Raw genomic sequence first — 24,587 nt, forward strand, 5'->3', positions numbered from 1 at the left:
TGGTAATTTAACTGTAGTGAATAAAAACTAAAATCATCCCGAGTGGTATATATAGGTGATTTGTGATCACAGTGGTGACATTGACATCTTGTGAAGACAGCAATGCCAGATTCATACTCAAAAGCTTTGGCATTCCCTAGTCACGCCAATACTGAACGGGAATGCATGGAGCCTAAAGACACACATATAGGTTATGTGGCACTTGCTCCAGCAACAAATCCTCCCATGAAATATCTGCCTTGCTAAGCCCAAAAAAAATTCTATCCACAAACATAACCCTAATCCTAACCCTCATATCAAACTAAACCTAAGTACCTTTTAACAACCCTAACCCTAACCCTAAGTCCTTGGAGAAAATAAGACTGGAGTAATTGTCACAGGAGCAAATGTCATGTCACCATATGTATAACATGCAGTAAATAAGACAACAGCTGCTTCAAATTGATCCTGACCAGTTGGAATACTGGCAGGTGTCTTAGTAGTGCATTGTGAAATGATGAAGTCCTTACATGCTTTACGAGTACAGCTTGACATTACCTGTATGTACCTTTAATTTATAAGCATTTATTTCAAAATATAAAATCAAGTATAAATGGGTGAGTAGGCCGACTTTCATTCCGTATGTTTTGTTTCTGAAGGACTCTTTGTTTGTTCCATGCAATAACACAGTGTGATGAAAAGTACATTGTACTCTTTAAAAACTATCATAAATATGTACGTATGTCTATGTGAGACGTGTACAGATATTGGCAGTACCCAATGCACCAGGTATACATCAGAACACTTGTGGAATTACATGTATGTCACTGGTAACTGTTAAAATACATGTATCTAAAATTATATAAAATCCTTTATTTGAACAAAGTATACAGACTAAAACTCCTGCACAATGCTACACATCTGTATGTATGTATGTACATTATGTGAGTTGCCGATATAAAAGAACCAGCCTTGTATGTGTACAACAGAACTCTCCCTCCTCTGTATACTTGTACATTTGATACTCTACAGTGCACAAGTTACCATGTATGATACCTTTAATTGCATAATAAATGGCATCCTGCAAATTTACATTTCCAACTCGGTGTCTGTATCACATAGGTTGACTGCTGGTTGTATTGTATCATTTCCTTTTCCTTTTCCAAATCTTTTACCTATCAATTAAGCTTTGCTTCTTTTTTCTTTTCTTTTCTTTTTTGTTCATCCTTCTTTTTTGTTGGAAAAAGCTTCTTAATAGCAAACCTATATGGTTTTAAAAAAAAATAAGTGAACATAGCAAAGCAAATTTAAAATATTGATTTCATCAAGTTTGGACTGGTGTGAAATGTCAAAAATTTCATATATTTCCCTGATATCTTTCCTACTTTGTTGTACACAGCGTAGTGATAGAAGAATGTTGTCTAATCACGTACGACCCCCTCACTCTGGAGTCTAGGATTTATTTTCAAGATAACAGTACAAGTAGTGTTTGCTCTTCATTACCTGCTCTTCAAAACATGTAGCATATAGTACACTATGTGTTTGGTCTGTTTGTGTGTGGATTATGTAAAACGAGGAATGTTCGCGTGCATTTTAATTTCGCGAATTTCGCAAGCGCAAAGATTCGCGAAATCAAAATGCACTCGAAAGTTCTTGTCTACACTATATGCATTGAATGCCAGTGGCAGTTCGCGAAAATTCCATGCCGCAAAAAAGGGCGTCGGCTCCAATTCACGAAAAATTCATGCCGCGAATATATCATGTTTTACAGACCTGCTTGTAAGCTACATGGAAATGCAGCAATAAAGCATTCCTTCTTACAGAACAAGAAGACATTCACATTGACTCACACACATTACAATGTCTAGTGATGAATTCTATGATCAGCCATGCAACCATTGTAAATGTACTAAGACATCAGGATGAAAATGTCAGTTTTCACTACACAGCTAATACAGTAGTTTAACCCTAAAAAGACTGGGGGGGGGGGCCTAAAAGGCCCCCCCTCGACATTTCGCGCGATTACTCAGCAACACGCAATGCTCTCACTGCGATGCTCTATGACTTTTTTCTTTCGAGTTTCCCGCACATTTTGACGCCAAATTTGTGACGCCCGGGGGTACGGTTCTGAAGTTACATAACTTTTTGTGCATGCACGCGAGGCCGAAAATGGCTCAAAACCGTGATTTTGTGTACAAAGTCAATGCTAATTGAGTTTTTTCACATGGTTCATATAAATATACTTATTTTTACTCTCAATGGCTAAAATTAATTTGTTTTAGGAGTATTATGCTTTAAAAAGTGTCTGCCACAAATTTTGTTAAAAAAACAACAAAAACAAAAGGTCGAAAAAAACAAAGAAATACATAAGAAATTCATAAAACAATAAGATAAATAAGAAATTAATTTTGATACCGAATTTTTTTTCAAGTGCATTTGCTAAGAATGCCACAAAGAATAATTACACCAAAAATGAGCACTTTTGGAGCTTTATTTACTGATTTAGATCAAAGAGTCTGATTTCTCGCATAAATTAGCATAATTAATCTAAATAAAATAAAAGAAGACTATTCTGTAAAATTTAAATATACGATCTTGTAGATTACATCGCACACTACCATTGTGCAAATTTCCGCAGCGATCGCGCGATCCACGGCCGAGATCTTAAGGGGGGGCCCTTTAGGCCCCCCCCAGTCTTTCGAGCTACCAAAATAGCCCAGTCTTTTTAGGGTTAATAGTGCAGTTGAATTGTAATAAAATGTGTTGACTGATTTGGTAAAATCAGACAAAACGAGAGATATTTCATTCAAATTTGGCATGAAATTAAGTCTTATGACCAGTTTTAATGAAATATTCTTAACATTTATTCATCTGATTTTACTCTTTTAATTATTAAAGTTATTTTAAAAATGGTGTGGAATTACTGTAAGCACTTTTTCATTCAGAGGCAAACTGCAAATTTTGTCCCCATATCTAGCTACAAATGTAAGCAAAGCTCCTTCATACACTGGTTGTGCACGATTAAATTTCATGACAAAACTATGGATGTCACAAAAAGACAATTGGTTTTAGTACCATGTTCATAAATAATTACACACATTATAATAAAGTACATTACATTGTATACTGTATATGCATAGTAAAAAACAAAACAAAACAGACACATTGAGACACAAAATGGATTTTTTTTTTTCTTTATTGTCATGCAATTACTGTCCACACATTGTCAGTACAAAATGAAAAAAAAAAAATCGGCAACATACACACACAAACATACACATACTTCACGTACTGATCTGTTTACAAGTTTTTCTTTCAACTGGACTTCAATCTTTACAATGAATGCATTCGATTTTTGAATACCCATGGGTACTGAAGTTGTTATGGAGGAAATGAAGGTGTCAACTTTAGGGCCTTGTTTCACGACGCCAACTCTACAAATACACGTAATAATCTCCTGCAATATCTGGAAGTTCCCACGTAACATCTCAGGGTTTCAGTTGCTATAAAGATTGCACTGACTGTAAACTAACAATTGTGATCTTTTCAGTAAGATGTGTTACCTACCTGAAGCAGCACTGCTGTACATGACCTTTCTCTCACAACTATTATAACTATTGAGGGACTATAGAGGACATTTGTAGTCAGTAATATGTATTCTTACTTAACTGTTTCACAACTTAACCTCTGTACTCCCAATTTGTGACATATGGAAACAGAAACCTGGAGATCTGGTTACCACGGTTACATCATAAGCTTGTACTTCATGGCATTCACAAATTTGTATACAGCAATCCACAACAATTCTAAATAAGTAACACATAAATGCTGAACACAGCTTCCATATTCTTTACACATTGGGGCACTATTGCATATTCCATAATCAAATGAGGACAGAACTGGACTGCTTACTTTCTTCAGCCGTTGCATACCTGTGAGACATTTCTTGACAGACGTGTGATAGGGGTACCATATCTGCATTGACTTATCATAATTTCAATGGAAAATCAATGAAGCAATGTTTTGGGTATGATGTACATCACCATGCCATCTCTGTTGTGATAATCTGTCCTGGGGGGCATTTCATGAAGCATTTTGCCCGATAAAGTTGTCCGACAAATTTGCTCTCGGCCAACCAGATGCAACGATTTCAGTAGCTTGTAACAGTTTGTCAGGAAAATAGCCGATCAAACTGCTTCATGAAATGCCCCCCTGAAGTCACATACACTTACTGTCGACTCACAGATAGAATTTCTTTTTATCAACAAGCAGCTTCACATGGACTGCGCTAGGCAGAAATTATTGAAACATTTACCAATTCTTGTCTTATGACACTTGTATCTTCAATCATCAAGACTACAGAGAAATCATTTCAGATGTTTGTTCATTCTTCTTAAGCATTTGGTGCCAATTCTTGTTCCAAATAAAATCTATCAGAAAATACTTGGCAACTTGAAGAAATGCTATGAAAAGCCACATCACTGGACTGGTGGTTTTTATACCACAACACAGGCTCACTTGCTTCGCTACATCTGCAATAATTCAACTCTTCACTGCTGATGCAATGGGAGCACTGATATTTCACACTGTTTTCAATCCCTGATAGTATGTTCTCTCGCATGACTAGAGAGCAGAATCCTGCAGTTTTCAAAAGTTTCACAATTGTTGAATAATTCAAAGGGTTCCCAATCCAATATCTCCGCATGTACTGTATGATGTTGAACTGTGAATCCTTTGGAGATTTTATATAAGTGTCTGAAAGTGAGGTTACATAAATCAATGAGTGACTCGATTAGAGATAAGCCTAACAATTCTACCAACCACATTTATGTGAACTATACAGGTCTGTCAAAATTCTATCAAAAGTGGAGAATGTATGTTAAATGGTACTACTGCCACCAGTCAGTCACTTGTACAATTCCATGTCTTTGGTCCCCACCTAATGGCAGTTGGCCAAAGCACACAAGTTTTCTAACATTCAAACATCAGTTTGCAAGTTCAAGGGATGTGCAGGAGGGGGATGACGTAAACCTTCACACAAAATATACAGTCTGCATCTTAATGTGTCATTCTATCATGTGAACTAGCTGACGACTATAGACGGACTTTCATAACTCACACAATATGTGACAGATGCCTTGGATTGTTGGACGTGGAATATTTGCAAACTTGTAAATAGTAGCATACCCCATTATGATACAGGACAATATCTTTTCTTACAGGCAGTCATTGCCAGCAAACACCAACTTCACATGAAGCTCAGATCAGGGAGGAATATATTGTCATTACAACGCGCTTCCAATGCCACAAATAATTTACCAACTACTTAATGTCTACGGGCGATGCCTTCCTGCTACATCCCCTCTGGCGCCCTCACATCGTCGATCTTCAGGATCATTCGCACCAGCTGTGTGGCCAGGTTGATCTGCTGCTTCTTGCCGATCAGAGTCTCAAACACATTCTGCGCCTTCATGTCTGGTGATAAGATGAGTAAAAAAGAAAGAAATCATTTACCATTATGCATTCCACAATCAAAGTATGTAAACCACCACAAACAGATAAAAGACAATTTTCTTTGCAAGCTGTAAGTGGTTTAAAATTGGTCTAAGTGGGATGGCATGGTGTAACTTTTACTTTGCAGAGAAAATTTGTTCTGCCTTCACCTCATTACCTAAATATTGGTCTCACAGAAAACACCTTCTTTAAGAACACATATACACACACACATGATAAAGCCTCTCAAAGAACAGAATCTCTGCCATTTCTCACTGGAAATGGGGGGGGGGGATGAGGTGTTGGAATATGAAAATTAGGAATCTTGTTTACAAAATGTTTGTCTTCTTGAAATGAATGTATATTCAAGAGTGGCCATTTGTGATATTTATCAGTGTCACCTTAGATCCAAAATGATCAACATAATGAACGTGAAACATTATTGGTGTATACAGTCAACCTTGCTTAAGTCGATCTCACATGAGTCAAATAATCACCTAAGTCGAAGGTCTTTTAAAATCCCTCCTCTTTATATGCTATTGAATTTTAATCCCTCATAAGTCGAATTTTCTCTAAGTCGAAGCTATTTCTTCAGTCCAAATAAATTCGACTTATGCAAGGTAGACTGTATTTTTTTGTCAGTTCCATGCACAACTGACCTATTGTAAAATTATAAGATGAATATTCTTATCAATTTTGTTACAAAAATACCACATCTGCAAGTTTATAAACAAACAAAATTCACTGAAATTTGGTCGAAGAAAAAAAGGTATGTGCAAGTTTCCACTTTTACAGTAACGTGGGAAATACTGGAAGTAATGTTCCTCCACTGTCTTTCATTCACAAAGGACACAAAGTTTGTCCATCACAAAAAGAAAGAGACAACAGGGAGGATTATTCTTGCATGATCTCCTGACCCCATACACTATGAAAGAGAAGTATGGGGAATTCCGATTGCCATGCAGACTGGAATATGAGCAGAGCTCCAAAGAATTTGCTGTAACACGCATACACTAAACTTTCCTCTGAACAAGATATTTCTTTCGTTTCTTCACGTTATGTCACTAAAAATGACGACTCCTGGGGGGGGGGGGCGATGTTGGTCAAACCCAAGTGGTTCCTTTTCAAATGCATAACAATTTAATAGATAATGTAGATACTTATATCATGGCTCGACACTAACTTTTTTGTCTGGTGGCCCGATGGGGCCACCAAAATCATAAATTTCAAATTTTTGGTGGCCCGAGAGAAAAATTTGGTGTCCCGAAAAAAAAACCAATAAAAAACATTGAAAAACCTTCTTTTTTTTTTTTTTATGAGTCAAATATTCAAGATTTATGATAGTAAGAATTGGACATCGATCTACTCATAAATAAACTTCAACAAACTTGCAACACTCACTCTCAGGCATTCAATCAGTCCTTTTCATCCATCCTTTGAACAAATTTAACTGCTAATTTCCGGCGCAAAAAGTAAACGAATTTATTGATATACTTTTCAAAAAAATTTGGTGGCCCGAGGCGGGCCACCAAATTTGCCCTTTTTTGAAATTTGGTGGCCCGACTTTCATTTTTGGTGGCCCTGGGCCACCGGGCCACCGTTAGTGTCGAGCCCTGCTTATATTATTATCAAACACGACAAGCTGTTGCCAAAAAGCACTGTCAAGGAAAACCCAATTTTGTAGTGATTGAAGGTATGAATTGTGATTTGAAGACGAAACTTGCAGGGAAATGCTTTCCAAAGAATGGAAGGATGGATGGATATCTCACCACAAGTGCCCTTGTTCATGCAGTCAATGCCAAGCCTTGAGTTCTTCTCCTTCAGTTGCCGGGACTTGACCTCCGCCACGGTGCGGATGGGATGGAGGCCGCTGTTCTCAGCCAGGGCCATGGGCACGCTCTCCAGGGCGTCAGCGTAGGCATGCATGGCGTACTGTTCAATGGTGGACACCTGCATTGGTACATCAGAATAACTTGGCTTTATCAGTCAGTCACTGGCCAGCAGGATAGGATTAATTGCATACCCCTGTTAGTAAGATTTAATTTCCCCTCCATCCATGAATATTATGGTAATACTGCCTGTGATGGTAGAATGGTGCTGCATGGTGTCAAAACAAGCATATTCTTCGAAAGGATGCTGGGCTGTGTGCTGAGTAATGCAGTGCACTGGCATGTTGTGATAGATGCACATCTGCAAAATTGGTGGGCAAAAACATCAATCTTGACACCAACCATCATGCAAAATGGACTGAATAAACCTCACGCCTGTCAATTAGATGAAAGATTAATGTGAATTTAAGTTTCGCTGATAAAGTTATATTTCATTCGTATCTACAAACATTGTGAAATCTGGCATAGAATTACCAATAATCTAATCCACATATCAGCAGCCACAGCCTTCGTATATGCAAACACTGGCAGTTACACTTTTGGAAATACTAAAGAGCTTTGATCACTGATGATACCAATCAATACTGGATTATATGTTAAACTAAAAGAAAACTTTTCCATAATAAAAAAAGAAGCCTTTTTTGTTTCCTGTTTTCCTCAAGAAATTCAGCCAAACTGTTCAAAGGATGATATTCAAAATCCCTTTGAAGTGATCAAGTTCAGTCACTCACCCATTCTGCTTGCTGACTGACAGCCAGTGAGCATGCAATCTCAGCTGCCCCACCTCCATACACAATGTTGGGACTCTTGACCAGGTTCCTGATGACACACAGGGCGTCGTGGATACTGCGCTTGGCCTCTTCAATGATCTAATAGCATCATGGGAAAAACATGAGAGAAATTCACAATGGGATTAAAATACACTTCATCTATTAGCTTGATAACACTGACTCTCCTTTCATATGGATACACAACGTAATGGGGAACCAGCCACAACAACATCAACACACTGAGCAAAGGATAGCTCAACATGGATATCTTGCTTCAAGTTAACATAACCCATTACATACAGAGATTGAGTGCAGTGCAGTACATCAAGCTACAACAGTGAAGAAACATTTGAATTAGTGCCCCTTTCATACTATTTTTCAAAATAATTCAAATGCCTTGATAGGCCTTGTGGTGAGAAAGACAAATAAACCCTACCCCAATTCACACTTTCACTTGATGCTGTGATTGCAATAAATGGTACTTTTTGTACTCAGAATGTTTCAAAACAACATACCCAAAATTTGACCTCAGAATCTCTCTACCTCATAATCATTCTTGTCTCCTCATTTTGACAAGGTCTGGGGGGTGTTTCATCAACGTTTGTCGGCGCTGACAACTTGAATCACCATAGTAACAGTCAGTGACAAGAGCATCTCAGCCAATCAAAACCAAGGATTTTGCTGAAATTGGTCAGCGCCGACAGTTGTCGGCGCTGACAAGCGTTGATGAAACACCCCCCTGGTCTGACTTTGTTCTCAATCTTGCAAGTACAGTAAAACATTGTTTAAAATACATCTTTCTCTGCAACGAATTCTTCAGAATACCCCTTACATTGACAAGGAAATCCAGGTTATATTTCTCAGAGGCAGCAAAAGAGACCAAAGATTTAATACAGAAAGTCATAGCTAATGCTGTGCTGCTTACTACAGATGAGGTTCTATAACAGTAAACTCTAGTGCACAGTATGCGTACAGCATACCTGGCTGGCCTGATAAAATCATGCGCAATGATGGGACGTGGGATGCAACACTTACACACGCTTGCTCCCCATATGCAGTTTTTGCCCCTTAGTTAAAGGTGCATGGTCCCGGTGTTTTAGTCAAATGCGTACGCGGGCGCATGGCGCAAGTTTCCTATAGAGACCTACGCTATCGACTCCTCTTTAGCGCTTACGCTTTGGCCCACTTCCCCGAGTTCGAAGAAGTCCGATTCACTGTAGTCAGTGGGCCGATCACAGTTCGGCTCATGATTCGGCTGAGGGGGATGTAGCTTCAGCAAACTTCTTTTGTGATGTCATAAGAAGCACATATGCACGCACCCTGGCATTGCTACAGACTGAATGTTGCGCAGAGAAGACAACGAAGGCAATGTTACTTAGCAACACCTACGCGCTTTACTCTTTATGACAGCTCAACTTCGGCTATCTTGATCAGTGATCGGCAGTATCATCAACAGCGCCCTCTACACTACCGGGACTATGCACCTTTAAGTTGATCCTTGGCTAGATAAAGTCATTGGAAACTTGTCTATAGGTCACTAAGCTTCTTACCATCTTGTTGCCTCCTCTGATGAAGATTGTGACTGCTCTTGAGTTCTTGCACTCCTCTATGACCAGCATCTTGTCTCGGGTCGTGCCAAAGTCGATCTCCCGCACGATGCCGGCATTGCCAAGCTTGTCGGCGGTCAGCTCCTTGAACCTGGGCACGATGCGACCTCCCGTAGCAATGGCGATTAGCTGTTGACATGGGGAATATCGTTATACTTCACATCATTTCCCGTCTACAGTGATACAATTATGTGCTCTGTTTTACATTGACTTTCTGTGCGTCACAGTACAAAGGAACTCTCAGAACAATATATGCCATAACAAAAACAGATGCATTGTGACTATCACAACTATAATTTGTAGCATTCACGTTGTGAACAACTTTCTTTCATTATGAGATGATATTCAGCATCAGAACAACATATGACCCATCTTTGATGTCTATTCAGCAAAAAGAACAAAAAAATCAGGAGATATATAATATTCATTCACATTTAATGAACTTCTGAGCTCGTAGCTTTCTGAACCAAAAATGAAATCACCTACATGTAGTCAGTACGAATAGCATATCATGTGACGGGAAGGTTGCACAGTCCTAATGCAAGTCAGTGAAGCGAGTTTTGTCAGAACTCACATAGCACAAGAGGGAATCATGGCATTCATAGCCCAGTGCTATCATCATTCTTGCAAGTCCTACGATGATAGGGGACAAGAAATGGAATTTGTCACAATCTGTTTATAATAATAAACACTCAGTTACTGAAAATTATAAACTGTTAGCAAAATATTGGGCACTGCTTGCACCTTCATTATCTGCAAGCCTTATCAAATGTTTTATATTTTAAAATGGGATGCTACAGATTGGGGGCAGAAAAAAAATCAGGAGATAAATAATATTCATTCACATTTAAAGAACTTCATATTTTAACAATTTTGACAATCACAAAGATTTTCCCTCCATGTAAAAGAAAAAAACACACACAAACAAAACAATTCTGAATGTCATGCAAGTAGGGGAAACTGAATGCAAAACAAACTCATATGAGCACACATAAACAAAACTTGTTAATACATCAGCAAATTTGAAATCTCTTTTTCAAAAAAACTTACTAGACCATATTAAATGTCAAAAACAGACATGAAATTGGGCTACAGGGTGTGTGCTTCTTGCACTTTTTAGCATGTCTCCTCATACCTCAATCTCTGGTCCTCCGACCCAACGCACGGCTGGAAGCTCATTCTGGAGTAGCAGGTGGTTGGCCTCATCATCAAAGCCCCATTGACAGATGGCCAGGTTAGCCCCAGTGGCCTTCACCTGAACGGTTGTCAAAGCAGAGATAGAAAATCAACTATGTAGAACAAGAACGGTTTAAGAGTACAAGGATCAGGGGTCTGCAAGTTCACGTAGATTGCAATCACTTGGTACAGCTCTATGGATCGAGACAGACAGAAACTTTGTTGGGAGATAAAGTAACTTCTGAGCTCATAGCTTTCTGAACCAAAAATGAAATCACCTACATGTAGTCAGTACGAATAGCATATCATGTAACGGGAAGGTTGCACAGTCCTCATGCAAGTCAGTGAAGTGAGTTTTGTCAGAACTCACATAGCACAAGAGGGAATCATGGCATTCATAGCCCAGTGCTATCATCATTCTTGCAAAACAATTCTTGCAAAATAACCTCGTCCCAATATTTGAAATGCTATATATATATATATATCCAGTTTGCAGATTCATCCACATAACATCATCTCTTTCCACGTATGTTTAACCATTCAACTACAAAATAGTTTACAGTATGTCCACAGCACCACAGTGACTTAAATATTTCAATGAAATACATCAGTAGTTCTGTGGATGTTTTTGTTGAGCTCAAGTAGGCAAATGAAAATATGTTCTCGCCTCAATTTCCGTCAAAGTGTACAAACTGACAAACAGGTGTCACAGTGAAGCACATCTTCAACAAGTTTATATACACTTTAAAAAAAAATCACAAAACTATTTGACTTGGTGGCAACATTTTGTCACTCAGTACTTTGCTACTTCACTTTTCTCTAAGATAACTCGAAATAAGGCACCACTTCACCTTTCCAACACTGCATTAATGTTTTCATGGAACACGGGTTCGAAGTCATATTTACTTGAAATCTTTAAGTAATAAAATACCCCTAGCAAAAAAAAAAAACACTGCATACAGCCTTCTGAAATGGTAATGAAACTTCATATGTGGGTGATACAGATAAAACAATGGAGTTTAACCACAATTTATATGCTGTTTGTTTGGGGCCTTTTTTTTTTACAAACACATTAATGACTATGGACTTCATATCCAAGTATTTGCCAGTGTTTACCTGTTGGACCATTTTTGTGAATGTCTCCTTTTCATACTCCCTGAGTTTCCTGTAGTCTTCCACAGATTTGACATCCAGCTTGTGTGTGGTCTTGGGCTTTGGGGGCTCAAAGGGGCAAGTCAGGATGGCAATCCTTGCATCCTTCACTTCCTGCATAGTACAAATTATAACAGGTTACAACTCTCAAGTTTCAAATAATTACATACTCCCATTTTGGGTTCTGTTGAAGTATCAGTGAGTATCTTCAGCACTTTCATGGCTAATACCTGTAAAAAAAAAAAAACAACAACAACAACAACTTTGAAATAACTGCTTGTACGAATATCATGCACTCTGAAAGACTATGGACACAGCATGTCCAGACTACTGCACTGTGATATGTTCTGCACCTAATCCAATTAGGGTGGTAATCATTGCAATATGTCCTTAGATGTGCAAAATATAGAACACAGCACTGAACACTTCTTCATGAATCAATGAAAAAACAAACAAACACACATATAGAAAAGTCATGCTTCTGGACAACGAAAATCATGAGATTTGGTTGATTACTGACAGATGCAAAGAGTTAGCAAATTCACAGTACAGATTATCCTGAAGAAAACTTACACAATCTTGGATATCACATACACAATCAAAGAAGAACATAACAAAATATGACTGATGAACGTATGATTTCTGGAGTTGGCCCCAACCTACACACCTTGGGCATCTGTGGGTGGCTGAAGTCCTTGTCCACAACGACCCCCTTGACCAGCATGGTGTCTTCAAGCTTGCCGCCCACCTTGCCATCGACCTTGATGAGCTCAAAGTCGACGTCTCTCCTCGTAAGGTCAGCTACGGACATGATGGCATCAACGGCAATCTCAGCCATCTTCCTCTGGAAGCGATTCACACTGTAGTATACAGAGGTATGGATAGGAATTAGAGGAAATTAGCTCCTAACTTGGTTATCCATGTTTCTCTTTATAAGATCTATAATTTCTGTTGGTGTTTGTGGTAGGAAGTACATGTCTTTTCACCAGTGTGCCCAAATTACAGCCTCTAGATAAGAGACCATGAAGCGATCATATTAACGAACAACGGAGATTACGAAAAATAATACTTTTTGCAATAATATCAATTAGGGTCTAGGATTACTGATATTGTCAACAAATCTCAGAAGGACAGGCACTAAATAAAGACATGTTTCCATACAGTAACAAAAAAAAGAAAAGATCAGAAGTAAGTTGTTACAGGTGTTCTCTGTCACTTCATCAACTTCAGCTTTACGCTACGGATGAATAGGCCGATTTTTATGCAAGTCAGTGAAGTGAGTTTTGTCAGAACTCACATAGCACAAGAGGGAATCATGGCATTCATAGCCCAGTGCTATCATCATTCTTGCACAAATCAGAAACACTACCTGGGTAGAGTGGTGAAATGTGATGAGTAACTTCCTTGTCCAATTACAAGCAAATTCAATTGTAGTAATAAGGCTTGTGCACATCAAATGAATAAACACCAAACATATATGATATTAAACAGTCTTTGCAAAGATGACAAATAATACAAACAAGCAAGAAAGAACTCAGAATGTCACAGTTCATACATTTTTGATCCCAGAGTGGTCATGGCAGTCTGTATAAGGGGCTCCAGGTTGTCGGGTTTGACTTCATAGGCGTCTGCAATCTCATCGAGCCGCGTTGTTGCTATCCTGGCTGCCAGGTCGTAGCCATCTGCAATCCTGATGGGGTGGATCCCCCGGTCCAGGAGCTGCTCTGCCTGCTCCAGGAGAGCCCCTGCAAGGACTGTGGTGGGGTTGGAGAGGGGAGCACATCAAGGTTGATATTTGCATCATCGTAATGAATTCACATTCATGTCCATGTGTGAGCTTTGTGGAAAAACCCTACAATCTTTTCTCACGTTGGGGACTGTCAGAAGGCAGAGGTACACCTTGTACCCTAGAATTCAAGCAAACAGCAACCAACTAATATGGTCACTAGAGGACTACAATGGAGATGGGGCAGTGCAAAAATTAAATGGAATGAACATATGGAGTCTGGTATACTAAACCTGAAATGCTACAACTTTGTACGAGCTACAAGACATTGATTGACAGGACGTAGGATTAGACCTAGTATACTTGCGAGAATCTAAAAATCAAGGCATGCTGGCAACAGCACAAGAAGGAGGGAGTATGTCAATTCACGATTTCCACATAACTTTTGACTATGACAACACTCTACATTGTTTCCTATGTTTCTCTTTGTAACTCTTACTCTTTATAACCATTTCAGATGTCCTGTACTCTTATTCCTTTATGGCATTTGTGATGATGAAAATCACAGAAAACTTTCTGTGATGACACCATGTGGCAAAACCCCTTTCCTTCCTACACATTTAACTGTGTGACAACAAGAACACCTCCCTCATCATTAAGAGAAGTGTATCAGTAAAAGTCCTGTCATCCTCTCAATCTCGTCATGGAGTCTTACCAACTACACCTGTGGTTCCATCACCAATCTCATCATCTTGGGACTTTGACAGCTGCACCAGCAGGCGGGCAATCTGGTGATCGACGTCCATTTTGTCCAGAATGGTGGCACCATCATTTGTCACAGTGACATCACCATCTGGACTGACTAGCATCTTGTCGAGTCCTACGATGATAGGGGACAAGAAATGGAATTTGTCACAACCTGTTTATAATATTAAACACTCAGTTACTGAAAATTATAAACTGTTAGCAAAATATTGGGCACTGCTTGCACCTTCATTATCTGCAAGCGTTATCAAATGTTTTATATTTCAAAATGGGGTGCTACAGATTGGGGGCAATTTTGAGCTCATATGACATACATTGTGGTTTATTAATCATCAGTGGAAATAAATAAATTTTCTCAGCTATCAACACATACATCTTGAATTTTCATTAATGGCAGACACCATTCAATACAATCTTAACATCCCCAAGCCAATGCTAAAGCAACTTTTCAATTCCACCTACAAAATGTAAAAACATTAGAAAGACCATGTGACTTAAAAAAATACCAGAAATAACAAAATCAAAGAAAGACGAAGAAAAATGTTGAACAATACCAAAATCCATAAACATGAAATCACTTTCATGAACATCTCAAAAGCTTTGGGGTGTTTGGAAGGCACTACAGACTTGTACACTGATTGAACTTATTCATATACCGGTACAAGTGTATCTCACTCGTGAACTTTTGTCATTCTTCCAACCATTACCATACAGAGATATAGATATATTCAAGCACAATGTTAACAGTTAGAAGGAAAAAGTCAAAATCAACTTAAAACTCACTAGATTTCAATAGCAAAGTTAGGAATACACTGTATGGCAACTTTCTCTCTGTTTGTGTATGATTTTGGTTGTGTTTTTTTTTTTTCATTTCAAGATGCATTAGATATAGACCTACATGATCAGGAAGAAGAGAAAAGCAATTTTCTGTTTTCACTTCGGTCAGCTCATGAAGATATGGTTTGTAAGGTTAGGACAACAATCCCCTTTGTGGCTGGTATATTACTTTATATTTCACTCGTAAGATTGCAATTTGTATCACACTTACCATTAGGACCCAATGATGTTCTCAATGTGTTTGCAACTGTTTTTGCAGCCAGAATGTGAGACTGTAGAAATAAAGGAAAACACAGAGAGGCAGTTACACATATGATAGCCACCGCTGCGTGCCGCAATTCGCTCAAACCACTGTACGCAGGCGAGGCATGTTTTTGTATGCAACAGTCAAATTGTATACAAGGACAATTGTGTGCCGCTGTGTGTGTGTGTTGCATGTGGAGGCTGCCCATGCCCATATAGTCCTGTACACTGAGATGATTATCAAGTTTGTGTTTTTTGAAAGAATGTCACCAAAAAAGATGGACACATATGCCCTCTGCAATACATAAATTAGTGATCACCTAATTTGAGGTATATCCATTCTTTTAAAATCATGATAAAACATGCAACGCCATCAGCATCCGGTCCCTGATCACACGGCCTGCGCCTACAGGGCGCTACATAACTTTATTTTACCACTTGCCCAGTCAGGCAAGCCAAATTTGCTGCAAAACCCTTGCCTGAACAGTAATTTTACTTGCCCAAAAAGAAAGTCCAAAATATAAGGAAATGATATAGAAAATCATTGTTAGTCAAGGGCTTAATAAAACACAATCATTAGAATAAACAGCATACACTGTACATTGATTCGCATGCTTAAACACAAATTTGGTCCGATCAAGTGTTGCCCTTGCATTGGATTGGGGCTTTTTCACATATAAAGTGTTGGAAAGATGCTGAAATGGGTGCAGTGATATATTTCTTTTCAAAAGTAATACAGCCGTATGGCAAACAATTTATTTGAATCATAAACCTGAACTACTTTCGTCTTCCTGTAAGTGGGTTTGTGTCTGCTACCTACCAGCTACCGCTAGCAGCCCGAGGAGGACAATCTCTTCAGCACGCTAAGTCAAAATTTCGCACTTATTTGTTGTGACCTTTGGTGTATTATATACTTAAGCAACCTACTAGAATCCACATTGCGCAAAACGTGGCAGTGTCGAAACTACACTTTTTTCAAAATTGAAATGTTTTCTGAATTTTTGAAAGATTTTGACCTCACATAAGATAAGCGCATGTGTTAACGACAGTACACGAAATGGACCTTTTAATGCCTGGTTTCAGTGATAATCGGCTGCAAATCGGGGCCCACAAAGAGTCTCGTGGTTGCTGCCGTGGATGTTGTGTGATTTAAAATTTATATGACTGCAATTCCGCGTATGCAGATGCCGCGCACTCACTGGCTCAGCGCTCGCGAGCTCTCTTCTTACAAAGATGGGCAAATCGAAGCCTCCACTAAAAAAGTAGACCATTACAATGGGAAAATTGTGATCGAAAAGTTATCAAAATGCGAGATTTTTTCAAGAAAACAGAAAATTTGGCTGATTTAAACAATTTTATTTACGTATCAATCTACACATTTCATGGCTTGGTGAACATGGTGAAGGCCCTACTTATGATTTTCACATGATAAACGCTTAAACAGTTAGATCAAACAATAGCCTGCAAGGCTGTAACGTCTGGCTTCACGGAATCCCCTCTCCTCGGCCTCGCCCCCGGCTCCCACTGTCCCAGTTCCGCCATGTCCATCCATACCACGGAGCTCGGACAGTCGGAGACGAGGACAGCCGTAAGAATAATGAAAAATGATTTCAAAAAACACCTCTGGACAGACGGATTTTTTTTCTCTCTAGTGACTTGCACACCCAACAATCAACTACACATCACGTATTCATGTTTATTTTACAGTAAAAATCTACATAGAAATGTACAAACAAGGTAAGGCCTCCGCGCACTAGTGCACACACGCGCGTGTACATGTATGTAAAGTACGTGAAGGAAATTACATCAAATTCAGTATATGGGACTACATCTCTTTACTTGCCTTTTGCGCCTCAATTCCCGTTAATCTTGACTTGGAATCCTGATCTTTGATTATGATGAATGGTCTACCATATTCATCGAATGCCAAAGATCCTAAAGAAGCCATGATTTTTGCGTGCAAGAAAATGCAAGAGACAGTGAGTCGATGAAAATGGATTTTAGGAAGGTGTTCCTCACACCCTCACGTGAATTTTTCCAGAATCATCCACCCAAGTTTTTTTTTTTTCTCTTATCTTTTAAGCTCTTAGGCTCGTCGTAAATATCTAGCACAAGAAATTGTTTTAATGTTTATAATTTTGTTGATGTTATTTAAAAATCGAATAAAATCATGAAAATTATCTTTTTATTTTAAAAATGAAATTACATTCTTTTACAGTGATGTAAAGATATATTTACTCATTAGTGAGAATCAGAACAGTAGGCGTAACCGAGGAAACACTGCATAACAACCATCGCGTATCTAGCCCCCGCAGTGTGTCAGCACTAGCATGCAGTAATCGTTCTGCTATCTACAATACAATCGGCGTCCAGGGGGCGTACAAAGGGGAGGCTGCATTGATTTTTTGCAGTTTTTCTTTCCAAAAAGTAGGCTAATACCACACTATCTCCCTTGCTCTAGCATCGCTGGTCAAGTAGATCCTAAGAGATTAACATGTCTTTCTTTAATCTGACAGAGCTCGGGTACCAGTATCCGATACGGGCTCAGGTGAAGGAACCTAACCCCATGTACACGTACAATCTCTCCCATCGGATCCCCGAGGGTTCCTACGTGTCCTTCCGACCCGAGACGTCAAAGCTACCTCCAATCGACATGCACAAGTATAACAATGTCATCGAGCCCGTCGATCATCCAGAACACCACGGTTCTTACGTCAAATACACCGAGAGGTTGCACAAGCACACGCGATGTGCTAAAGGTAAGTTTTGCTCCTCTAACTCAACAGAACTTACTTAGGGTTAACTTCTAGTTCAGGTCCATGTAAATTAACCTGTTGTGTCGTTAGTGTTACACTAACAATTAACAGTACAGATCATGAAATTACAGTAGGACACTTAAGACTCGCGCGTACTGACTTGCTTATTTTACTTTGAATACGCATTTACACACAGCTCATCACTGACAAACAACTGTTTACGGAGGCGCGTCATTGTCAAACCAGACACACTTTACAGTACGCATCCGGTCCCACAACCTGTCCGGACACCCAATGACTGGGTATACTAAGTTATGGTAAGGCCGGGGGTACCACATTGACATATCGGTACCACGTAACATCGGCACCCTGCGTATCATAGCTGTTAGCATATAGAACGAAAAATTATGCTTGGGATTAAGCACCATAAGCTATGAAAATAACGAAGAAACAAAAAACAAACTCATAAACAAACTAACAAACTAGTAAATATGTGGATTAAACATGGTTCAGTTACTCATCCGCTTAGGTTCTTCTAGTTAAATTGCGAACATGACGCATGACTGTGAAATTCACGTGTATTTCCTATTTTTGAGGGAGGGGATGTAGATGTTAAGGTACCCTTTATTAAGCTGCGCAAAGAAAATGCATCGCATGCACTAAAATAGCGTTATTTCACTAGAGGTCTAGCCACTACGACAGAGATTCAGAATCAACAGGATGGTCACAATATTTGAAACTGCAGTATTTATGGCATAGGCTATTTGAGGCAAAACTTAGGCAAATTTTATACTTTTGGAATAAACGAGCTGCAGATCCTTATGGTGGCGATAGGTGGTACCCTCAATCATACACACTAGGGAGCTTTAGATTTTGACGCGCGGACGTTTGAGACGACGAGTGCGCTGGACGTTCTCCTCTCCCTGCGTCGTGTGGAAAAGTAGCTTTAGATTACGCTGGGACGCAACATATAAAAAATAAAATCGCGCCCCCATATGATCATGCATGAAGTAGTTCTCTACGTTGTAAACTGTGCAGACGTAAAAATAGCCCAGTACGCGTAGTGAAAAACTCAGGCGACGCAAGCTAAAAATAGATCGACGCTCAGAACATGCTTTTTCCCTCTGAACGTCCGCGCGTCTAAAATCTAAAGCTCCCTACTAGCAAAATTTGGAGCAAGTGCAGAAAAAACCACACCACACTGATGTGCACAACATCCCATGATGCACACCCTACACTGAACAGTTTGACTGACCTTGCCTAGATTTTATTCTACATGTATGACTCAGCGTGTATTACACAAACAATTAGTAAACTACAGGACAGTATGTAGCGTACAATTACATGCATATTGTGGTGGGGGATTCTGCAGTTTTACCCAAGTATCATTTACCCTTTCTCTTAACACTGATGTAGCAAAAATAGCATTTTGAAAACATAAATATAAAAGGTGATTTTCATTGTTTATACAATGTAATTACAACTGCTGAAACACTTCATCACCTGTAAAGTCTGAGTGTTTCTGAGTGTTCTATTTTCCCGGCTGCCCACCAAGCCCGTCTTCAAAATTTTCTTTCTCGACAGGTCCTCTCGACTTGTATCGCAACCCAGTCACCACAGCTCAAATCCCTGGCAGCTGGTATCACAAGGAGATCCCTCTGAAACAGAGAGAACCCTGGACACATGTTCCACGACACATTCATGTTAGCAGTGAAATGACCAAGTAAGTTCTTTCTCTGTACTTCATACTCTCACTTATTGTTGCCTTTATGCTGTGTAGTTTATCACTGTGCATGCTATGTATTCATTAGCAGATACAGTACATGTACATAGTGTGAGTTTATATGTGCACAGGTGATTCATTATTCTCCTTTTTCTGTTCTCTGTTTCAGATTTGTAAAAGAGATGAGCCAGACAAACAGAGAATTCTCATTATTCTAGACCATCGAGGGTCCTGGAATGCATGGACTCATTGCAGTGAAGTATACGAATGAACTTTTGAATGAATACCTGTGAAGATTTATCAGCACAGTGAAGCAAGCCTTTGATCAAACACCTCTTTGATGCAAGCTTCTCCCACACAAAGTTTACATTATATTTCCTGATGAACTGCACCGTGACTGCATACTGGAAATAAAGGGAAAGCTAGAAATGCCCAACTTGAGAGCTGGATGAGCTTCATTTTCACAAGAGTACCGAAGTGGGGTAGAAACTTTTCCATAGCACTGTGAAAGCGTCCTCTGTCTATCAGGCCGACTGAGCTTCCATATATCCAGGGTCATGCTGCCTGCGGCGGTGCATACTAATTTTATGTCTTCTGCTGGGATGTTGCCTGCATGCTTATGTTGATCTGATGCCATGGTTTATGTCACATCTAGTGATTCCTCATCAGTGTCTATGTGCCCATGACTGCTTCATGACAAGATGAAAGTCTGCATCCTCGGTATCTGTTGCCCGTTTTGCTTTTCTCTTTTATGGTCATGTGATTGGATCACCTTCATAGAGCTGACAACAGTCCGTCATCATCGTACATGTATCTTGTGATGTGTATCATGTAGCAGATCATGTGTCAAATGTGAAATGTTCCATTGCCATAGTACTATGAGGGTAAAGAAATTAAAAGAAGCAGTGATATCTATTTCAAATAAATTAATAGTAATTTGTCATAAAAGCAATTCAATCATGTCCTGTTCAGTTAGCTAGTAAGATTTGAGCTAACTCTAATAGTTAATGTCAGATTATGTCACTTTTTTTATGATGTCTAAAGGGAAAAGTCTGAGTGACTTGTAGGAATATCATAATGTTTTATCCTAAAGTAAACATTCAATGCTTTCTCTGTCAAGGACTTTGGGCAGTGGATACAACGCAATGGGATTTTCTGTGCCAATCGGCACTCAAAGTATACAAAAGGTTAATTAACCACTATTTTCATATAAACATGAAGTGAGGCTAATTCTGAAATTTTAATATGTCACATTTCCCCCCTGTTACTTCTAGTGATATGAGACGTGAGAGCAGGAGGCTCATTATTTCCAAATCATTGCATAGAATATTGCAACTGGTGTGCCACTAGTACATCTCGCCCAAATCCATCTCCTCCCAGCCCTTTGAAAACAACAACAATGATGCCATCCCGTGATGAGTAGGTGATGTCAGTGGGGGATGCAAATATGAAATCTCTAGTCCTCCCAAGTCAATCCACTTTTAGTAATCTTTTTTTTTTTTCTTTTCTTTTTTTTTTTTTTTGGTGCCATTGTGTTTCCCAACAAGCTTTCGTTATTCTGCAACAATAATCATATACAACCGATGTATGATACACAGCTGTTGAAGGAGAGCCAAACAGAATTATTATGCTCGCTGTATCCTGTCAATAGAGGGCGCACTTCTTCATTTCTGTGTGCTGTACATGTAGCCTTTACTTTGTGTACAATCGTCGTGTCAGAAACCTTCGATTGTCAAATACAGAACAATACCGCGGTAGCTGTTGGTTTCTCTTGGTGTAATCGTTTACTGTGAGCTTGAACAAAGATTGTATGATGTATCAGCAACATGATCAAATTAAAAGTTTTCAATTCTTTCAAGATTAAGTCAATTCTTTTGTAGTTTAGTCAGGGTGAGAGGGTTGCCTGAAAAGGTGCCAGCTGCAGTGTAGTCTGGATGGAGACAGGAAGGAGTTCCAATGTGACAACATAACATTAACATTGAATAGTTGTGATTGAAATAAAAATTGACCAAGTTTGTCTTAACAATACATATTTATAAGATATTCATACATTGTATCCAATCTGGCATTACACAAAGTTTCCCGTTTATCGCAACCAGCTATCTCATTTTTCTGATTTTGATTTTCATGAGGATTTATTCTCCCTTCACAAACACGGAAGACGCACACACACACACACACACACACACACAGCGCATGCTATATTCAATGTAGTTTGCAAGTACCGCGTCAACCTACGTCAGAAGTTCGATTCTGACGAGGGTCTATATTGTATGCAATGATAGAGACTGGTACCTGGGACTAATCCTATTTAGTTGTATTTCTGTTACGATACTTTTTTCCGTTCCGTGACAGAAAATATTCCGATGTCTATATTCATATTTGGGGATATACTTTCAAGAGTAATTTGAATTCTCAACTGGATAAATGGATTTATTTGAAGTAATGATAAGTGTATTATGCAGGCAGTAGCTTAGTGCCAAATCCTTTGGCATTTACGAACTTGCTGCAGAGGTGGGGATCTTACGTGGAGGGTTCAACCCAAATGCTTTGCACGACGATTGACAAAATGCACCTCGCATACACTAAGTGGAAGGAGACCGAGATTTTCCGAATGACTCTCAACCTGACCGGGTGAGCGTTCTTTCGACTCGTTTCTGGGGACTGGAGCTGGGAAGGGATAAAATATATGTCATTCAATCATGATCGGGTTTTTTTTTAAACGAAATAATGTCACTTTGACTCTGTTTATTTGTTGCTGTGTCCCCCCCCCCCCCCACTCCCACCCCCAAACTATCATAATGCATGAGATAATGGGCTAAACACAGAGCCGAATGAACGAACTTTTGTACTTGTTACAGGTTGTATATATAGTACACGGATATCTCTAGATTTCTATAGCGTAATAATAATTGTGATACAATATTTGCACCCCAGCGCAATATTATTGTTTACAATGCACTCGTACACAGCTATCACTCGGAGGAGCTGTAACCTGCTTTATGAGTAAGTTGTTTCAATTTCAGAATCACAGTAATGCAGGAGGTGAGAGAAACTCACAACGATGCGGAGTGGGAATATGAAAGTTATGCATATCTGTTGAATGTTGGCATGGTATATTCTAACGTGTAGCTCTGTAGGACCAAGGAGTTATCAGACACGTTCAAGCTAGCCGTCTGGTTTGCGCGACTTCAAGGTGTCTTGCACATTGCATAATCTTCGCTTACCTCCATGACCTCGTTGATAAAAAGACAACTTTTTTTTGTTTATTCCTTTGTTCTTGTAAAATGTGCGTTCATATAATTGTCTTCTCATGAGTTCGAGTATACATATTATGAGGTCACATTGCCATGGATAGCTACAGTTGCTGTACTTATGTGTTTTGGTAGAGTCCTGGGAAAAATATGTTTCGTAATCGCGACGACAGGTCATGAATAGAATACTCTGAAGTACTCAGCAACACTACACCCGTTTCAAATGCCCTCAGATAGTTGCAGCTTTCGGGTATTTTGTCCCATTTCGCTCGATTTTCACCGTTTTACTTTTGTGTCGCTGCTTTCTTCCAAAACAATGTTTAAATGTTTCTTGTTTTTTTTTTCTCATTGTAAGCATGTAAATTACTCTTTGCTTGAATAAATTAGTCTTTGTCACAACAGTACATGTACAACCGATGGGCGTTTGACACGCTTGTCCTTAATTTTGAGTTATTTTGCAAGTTGCGAGTCCAGCATTGATTTACACATTAATAAACATTATACGCTGTGAATTGCTTTCAAGTCACTTGAAGTTTCCGAGATTTTGCTGTGAAATAACGAGCAAACTTCATGATCGCGTCGTTCGATGCACTGATACACACCTTCAATATTTAAATGACTGGTGAATTTGCAATTTTTTTTTAAAGAAACGTTTTCGTAAAGGACAAGTTAAACCAAATAAGGGAGTTCACGGTTGCGATTTGCGCATGTGCAAAATAAAGGTCAAATGAGAATGTTTGTGTATTGCCATTGACTTTCAAACAAAAAGAATCCTCAGGCAAATGAGGATTTGGAATGTTAAGTTGTGTGTTTCACCTTGTTAGAACGCACAGGTGAAAGGGATTCATCAATAATGTTTAACAAAAGCTGCACACGCATTTCATTGACATTGATTATAAAGGTGGCATGCTTCAACAAAAAATGCTCTGTCACAGATCTTTTCCATGTTATTTGAAAGTCTGTGGTGTAGGGGTCAAGTTAGACATGCGCTAACCATGAACTCCTTATTTTTTGTTTGTGTGTGCTATATATACATTGATCACTTATATCAGCGAAGACGAGGAGAAGGTGGATTTTAAACTTCTAAACATTGCGAGCCACATGTCCTTTGTGTTTCCGTCTCAAGGAGATGAGTATAGATCAAATCTCTATCACCCCCCCCCCCCGCAATTTGGAACGCTATGATCATCTTAAACGGAAATTATATTTCAAAAAAA

General features: G+C 39.1%; 2 protein-coding genes across 2 annotated transcripts; one reads left to right on the forward strand and one right to left on the reverse strand.

Annotated features, from left to right (window-relative positions):
• Positions 1–3,157: 3,157 nt before the first annotated feature.
• On the reverse strand, positions 3,158–17,680 carry LOC140238102 (T-complex protein 1 subunit epsilon-like). Its single transcript, XM_072318031.1, has 11 exons — positions 17,481–17,680; positions 15,606–15,666; positions 14,508–14,672; positions 13,622–13,820; positions 12,734–12,926; positions 12,031–12,180; positions 10,874–10,993; positions 9,682–9,867; positions 8,093–8,230; positions 7,242–7,422; positions 3,158–5,454 (listed from the first exon to the last, which is right to left on the reverse strand). The coding sequence occupies exons 1-11, from the start codon at positions 17,583–17,585 to the stop codon at positions 5,333–5,335; spliced, it is 1,620 nt and encodes a 539-aa protein (XP_072174132.1). The 5' UTR covers positions 17,586–17,680; the 3' UTR covers positions 3,158–5,332.
• Positions 17,681–17,983: 303 nt separating this feature from the next.
• LOC140237602 (sperm microtubule inner protein 11-like) lies at positions 17,984–24,262 on the forward strand. Its single transcript, XM_072317534.1, has 3 exons — positions 17,984–18,396; positions 19,978–20,116; positions 20,286–24,262. The coding sequence occupies exons 1-3, from the start codon at positions 18,132–18,134 to the stop codon at positions 20,332–20,334; spliced, it is 453 nt and encodes a 150-aa protein (XP_072173635.1). The 5' UTR covers positions 17,984–18,131; the 3' UTR covers positions 20,335–24,262.
• The last annotated feature ends 325 nt before the right edge of the window (positions 24,263–24,587 follow it).

Source organism: Diadema setosum, chromosome 14 (genome assembly GCF_964275005.1).
Source record: "Diadema setosum chromosome 14, eeDiaSeto1, whole genome shotgun sequence".
Lineage (NCBI taxonomy): Eukaryota > Metazoa > Echinodermata > Echinoidea > Diadematoida > Diadematidae > Diadema > Diadema setosum.